Source organism: Osmerus eperlanus, chromosome 20 (assembly GCF_963692335.1).
Source record: "Osmerus eperlanus chromosome 20, fOsmEpe2.1, whole genome shotgun sequence".
Classification (NCBI taxonomy): Eukaryota; Metazoa; Chordata; class Actinopteri; order Osmeriformes; family Osmeridae; genus Osmerus; species Osmerus eperlanus.
Genome location: NC_085037.1, coordinates 1,813,557 through 1,819,442, shown reverse-complemented (window position 1 = coordinate 1,819,442; position 5,886 = coordinate 1,813,557). Strand labels below are relative to the sequence as shown.

The window sequence follows — 5,886 nt, the reverse complement described above, 5'->3', positions numbered from 1 at the left end:
TGACAGCGACCCAAGTACCTACACCTGTTTTAGATGTCATTCAGGACAGTGTTCACAACAGGACCTCAGACGTTCATAGGCACGTCTGTTACATTTACATTCACATTTAGGCCTACATTTATTCATTTAGCAGACGCTTTTATCCAAAATGACTTACAAGAAAGAGCTTTACAAAAAGTGCATAGGTCAATGATCATAAACAACGAGATAGCCCCCAAAATATTGCGGGTAGGCAAAACATGAAGCATACATTGTGAAAAGCAAATAAGTGCCAATGGATAGAACCTTCACCACCGGTCTTCACCACAGCACTGAAACTGCTTTAGCCAAGGTAGTCAATGATCTACTATTAGCCTCTGACGCAGGCTCTATCTACGCAGGTTCTCCTAAACCTAAGTGCAGCTTTTGACACTGTGGATCATCAAATTCTCCTGGAACGTATGGAGAACTATGTTGGGATTTCTGGTACTTCACTTCAGTAGTTTAGATCGTATCTGACAGATCACAAGCTGGTAAAAAATCTAGGAGTCACAATGGACCCAGACCTTTCGTTTGAGTACCGTATTAAATAAATGACCAGAACTGCATTTTTCCATCTACGTAACATAGCCAAAAAAGTTATATTACTAACCAACAAATCTCTGCATGGATTGGCACCACTATACCTCTCTGGGCTTCTTGTACCCTATCACCCCATAAGGTCACTAAGATCCCAAGATACCAGCTATCTGGTGGTTCCCAAAATTAATGAAAAAACTGCTGCAGGCAGGGCGTTCTCATACAGAGCACTTCTTCTCTGGAATAAATTACCTGTCTCAATTAAGGAGGCTGATACCGTTTTGACATTCAAAATTAGGTTAAAAACTTTTTTGTGTAGTCAGTTCTACGACTGATAAAGTGTGTGTGTGTATGTACTTTCAATGTAAACCTGAAGTGTGTGTTTGTCTGTACATGTATCATATATAACTTTTAAATTACAAATATAGCTTCTATATGTTCATGTCGCCCCATCTAGATTTGACAAATAAAGTAAACCTGTTACTGTATATTGTTACTGTTATTGTTTATGTTACTAGTTGGAGACTACGGGAGACGGGGATTCTCGTATTCGTATAAAAAAAACGTATTTGAGAGTTTTCTGCCAAAGCTGGATTTAGTCGCCAACTGGAAACCAGGAAACCAGTCTCCAGGACAACAGCGAGTTCCTGGTCCCTTCCCTCATCCACCTGCCTGTGATGCTGCGCAGATCACAGTCCCCAGCCCTGTGGCTACCTCTGCTCATACTGACATTTACCAACTGACCCAAGTTGAACACTGGATTTTTGGTGTTTCAACACCCATTGACACTTCCCTGCTGTATGACTGTTAAGCCTGTGTTCTGCTCCTCTCTTTCACCAACCATGGAGGAGGGGATCCCTCACTGAATTGCTCCTCCCAAGGTTTCTTCCATTTTTCTCCTCTATTGAGTTTTTCTGGGAGTTTTTCCTTGTCTTCCTTGAGGGTTTAGGTTGGTTGAGGGGCAGTTCTGTGGGCATATGTGAAGCCCTCTGTGACATTTCTTGTAAAAAGGGCTATAAAAACTACATTTTGATTTGATTAGAACCAGAAAAGCATGTAGTTGGCAGTCAGATGGCTGAGCGGTTAGGGAATCGGGCTATTACTCAGAAGGTTGCCATGCCAAATTACGTTGTGTCCTAGGGCAAGGAACTTCACCCTACTTGCCTCGGGGGGAATGTCCCTGTTCTTACTGTAAGTCGCTCTGGATAAGAGCGTCTGCTAAATGACTAAATATAAATATATAAATATGTAGTTAAACAAATTACAATTAAACAACATGATCCTCGAAAGTGGTAGAGTGTACCGTTGTACTCCCGGAACAAGTGCATCTTTAGCCTTTTCTTGAAGGTGGAGAGACAGTCAGTATCTCTGATGGAGGTGGGGAAATGATTCCACCATTGGGGGGCCAGACAGGAGGAGAGCTTGGGTTGGGAGCGGGCGCTCTTGAGAGATGGGACCACCAGACGGTTGTCATAAGAATACAACAGGTACAGCTGTGTGTCGTCAGTGGTAGGAGAAGCCATGGGAGGTGATGATCGGTACAAGTGAGGTGGTGTACAGGGAGAAGAGGAGGGATCCAAGGACAGAGCCCTGTGGGACACCAGTGGAGAGCTGGCGAGGGCCTGACACTTTGCCTCCCCAGGAGACCTGGTAGGATCTTCCCGACAGGTAGGATGAGATCCACTGAAGTGCCAGAGATGCCCATCTCAGAAAGTCTAGCGAGCAGGATCTGGTGGTTGACCGTGTCAAATGCTGCAGATAGGTCCAGCAGAATGATGACGGATGACCTTGAAGCCGCTCTGGCAGACTGGAGGGCAGTAGTGACTGACAGGAGGGCAGTTTTTGTGGAGTGGTCAGTCTTGAAGCCTGATTGGTTGGGGTTTAGTAGTTTGTTCTAAGAGAGGAAGTTAGCCAGTTGATTAGATACAGCACATTCAATTGTTTTTTTAAAAGAAGGGTAGCAGTGATACTGGTCTGTAGTTCTGGAGGATGGCAGCGTAAAAAAAGAAAAGAAAGAAAGTTGTTAATCAACAACTTTCTTCTCAAAGAAGGAGGAGAAGTCGTCTGCTGTCAGGGAAGAGGGGGCGGGGGAGGTGGGTTAAGAAGGGTGGAGAAGGTAGAGAAAAGTTGGTGAGGGTTTGAGGCAGAGTTCATTTTGTTCAGGAAGTAGTGGGTTTTAGTAACAGTTGCGTGAGCAGAAAATGATTTAAGGATGGAGTGATACTTATGAAGGTCCAGTCCGTCTTTGGACTTGCGCCATCTCCTCTCAGCTGCCCCGAAGGCAGACACTGTTATGCAGTGTCTAATTTTAATAGGCGATATTCCATATGAGGCACTAAATAATTACTACATTCATTGGTTACTCGATATATTCATTTGTTAGGCTCACAGTGTTACACAATGGGTTGAGGCATATCATTAAGCATGAGACACGAGTGTGATCCACCACCTGTTTCATCTCAACATTGGATATCTGCCTTATGGAAAGGCCACATTGCTCGTGTTATTTAACTGTGATGCTATGTTTTCAAAAGGTCAGAAAGGCAGATGTCTCATTTGTGATCGAAAATCCCTGACTTCAAATTGCTCAAGTTGTCCATCTGGATTAGGCTATGGCGTATATCAAATCTGAGTCAGATATGAGTCATTGGACACGTGCAGCTTTGTAAATGTTTTTTATTAAACAAAAATAAATACATTTGTACACACATGTATCTTCAATAAAGTTGAGAAGACACCAAAACAATTCAAGACAAAGTCAGTAAAGCCTATACATGCAGACTTACATTGAGACGTGTAACAGCACAGTTGTATCACAATATCACAAGCCATTTTATGTTCACGTGTTAGGGCACCCGAGGTCATCCGTTACAGGTGTCCGCAAGGAGGTCAGTAGCAGCGCAGGAAGAAAGTGTTGCACGCGGTGCCGCGCATGCAGTCGCAGAGCCTCCCGATACGCGGCCCATGCTTCATGGCGCACCGCTCCCCGACGTCGCACTGGACGAGAGAGGAGGAGCGTGTTAATATCCACTTTTTTATCCAGTTATCCGAAGTTTGTTGCATCAAGTTTATTACTGTTTCATTTGAATCGCATGACATGTTCAAATGGAAACTTTAGGAGTTTAAAGTGTCTGCTCACCCGTGGGATGACACTTGCTTTCTTCTCAACGGACAGTCCTATACTGTTCTCCTGTCCACTCTCCAGAAGTCCCTCGAGCGCATCAGCCTGGAAAAAATACGTCACCAATTAGGCTCCATGTTTAATGCAATACCTATATTTACAACGAAGGTATTCACCACTGATCTGTAATAAAAAATGACTCATGTTAACGAGCTAAATGAGACTGAAAACATTCGAAGCTGTTTCCGTCTTGCCGGTCACTGACTGCGACGGGAAAAGGTACCTCTCTTCTATCCTTCCTCGCGCCCGAGAAAATGTAACCTACATAACCTAGAGCAAACTTGCCGGCCTGAGAAACTGAGGAAAGAAGTACACCTTACATTTGAATAATCTATGAATAATCCATAAACAAACATTTCCTTACACCTTTGGCAAATTGGTTTGGATGACACAACAGGTAGGCGTGAAAACTTAGAGAGAGACAAATAAATAGTCTTCCTTACCAACTCTCTGGTCGCATAACGAAGAGGATATTGGTCTTCTTGTGAAGAGACTCGATTGTCTGGTGACATTTGCCCCTGAGCGATAACGGTGAACACGGACAAGCACACGCCCAAGCAAACAACCGCGCGGACCGCGACGCTGTCCATGGTTCTGAAATTCGAAAGCTTTCGGAATGATAAGAGAATACGGATCAAATTGGACTTCTGCTGTGAAGTTCTTCACTCTTAGTAACGGTCAGTTTCTTGACTAAAATGAATCAAAAACGCTGGTTGTTCGCTGACTTCTCTTCTGCATGTAATGATGCTCGTTCTGCACTTGCTCTTGTTGCTTGGAAACTTTCTCTATTTATATGGAGCCAGACCCGTGCTGCTCCCGGTTTTTTTCTTACGAGTAGTAACGTCATCGCCCTTGTCTTGCCAGACCTTGTTTTCCACGTTGGATAAGTCTCCCCGGTCAACGTGATGAATATCCACGGCACAGAAACGGATTCTCACTCCGGGGGGAAACTGTCCGAGACCTGTCCATATATTACCATCAGGTTTTGGATTCGGTCTATGGCAGTCATAAAACATCAGGCCTGTATTCTAGGGCTCCGAGGGCGCATCAGATAAGTCCATATATTCTGAATAATCTTGCTTTATTTATGTATTTCATTTCACTGTTAAATATTTAACACCTCAGGGAAATAAATCCGAGGCACGTAGGCTACGTAGACTTACTGAAAACATCCATTCGTTTTGTTGGGAAGACTGACGCTTAAACGTTGTCTACGATGACTCAGATCACTTGATGTTGTAGCCTAATCAACTCGCTGAACGGCAAGATATTGTTTCAAAATTAGTCTATTTGAATGATGAAAACACAAGCTTTCGACCTATTAGGCTAGTGTCACTTGGATAACACCATGGGCTTAATTCGCTTATCGAATAATATGTACGGATGTTCCAGCCAGTCCCCTATTAAAAGGTGAGATCATTACACTGGGGAGGATATCGTCGCAGTAGAATGATATTTCCCCCCTGGTGGATATAGGCGAGGCCTTGGGCTAAATTCTAAAGAATTAGACTAAAGTATGCTCTAGATTATGGCAGTGAGTGGTTTATAAATAATTAAATAATGATGCGTTGGAGAAAATATTATCTACACACGAATGTATGAATAAGCTATGTTATACAGAAAACTTATTGAAAGTTTGTGTCAAAGATACAGCAAGGTTTTGTTTTTTTATATCATAATGCTGTGACCAATTTTGAAATGTGTGAATAGAGCGTCTCAGACAAAGTCTGACTTGACTCCCGAGAAGCGCCAAATGGGACCTTGCTTGCGCTAGTCGCGCCATGACTCTGATGAGTCAGAGAGCTCAAGCTCTTAGGTCCGCAGCGCGAGGCGCTTCAGGTAAGCGAAACTGCAGTTTACACTAACCCCCTTGTTAACTTTTAACCGCCAAATAAACGATTTGGATAAGTGTCCACATAACTTTAGAATTAAGATTTTTGAGTATATTGGAGTCAAACTATTTAGATGTGTGGAATATTTTAATATAACTAGTTTTTTAAAACATGGCGATTGAAGAACAGAGTGTGTGTGACAACCCGGTCCCTTCCATTAAAAGGCCATCATTTGGTAAGCACTTTCCGGCCTGTGGGTATGGAAACTGGATACTGTGTTGGATGTCCCCTGGTTCAACTGGGCCAATTCCAGGA

At 43.3% G+C, this 5,886-nt stretch overlaps 1 protein-coding gene across 1 annotated transcript; it reads right to left on the bottom strand.

Annotated features, from left to right (window-relative positions):
- Positions 1–3,222: 3,222 nt before the first annotated feature.
- Positions 3,223–4,599, bottom strand: cart4 (cocaine- and amphetamine-regulated transcript 4). Its single transcript, XM_062487297.1, has 3 exons — positions 4,183–4,599; positions 3,698–3,784; positions 3,223–3,555 (listed from the first exon to the last, which is right to left on the bottom strand). Exons 1-3 carry the CDS (start codon positions 4,327–4,329, stop codon positions 3,448–3,450), a joined length of 342 nt encoding a protein of 113 aa, XP_062343281.1. The 5' UTR covers positions 4,330–4,599; the 3' UTR covers positions 3,223–3,447.
- Between the last annotated feature and the right edge of the window lie 1,287 nt (positions 4,600–5,886).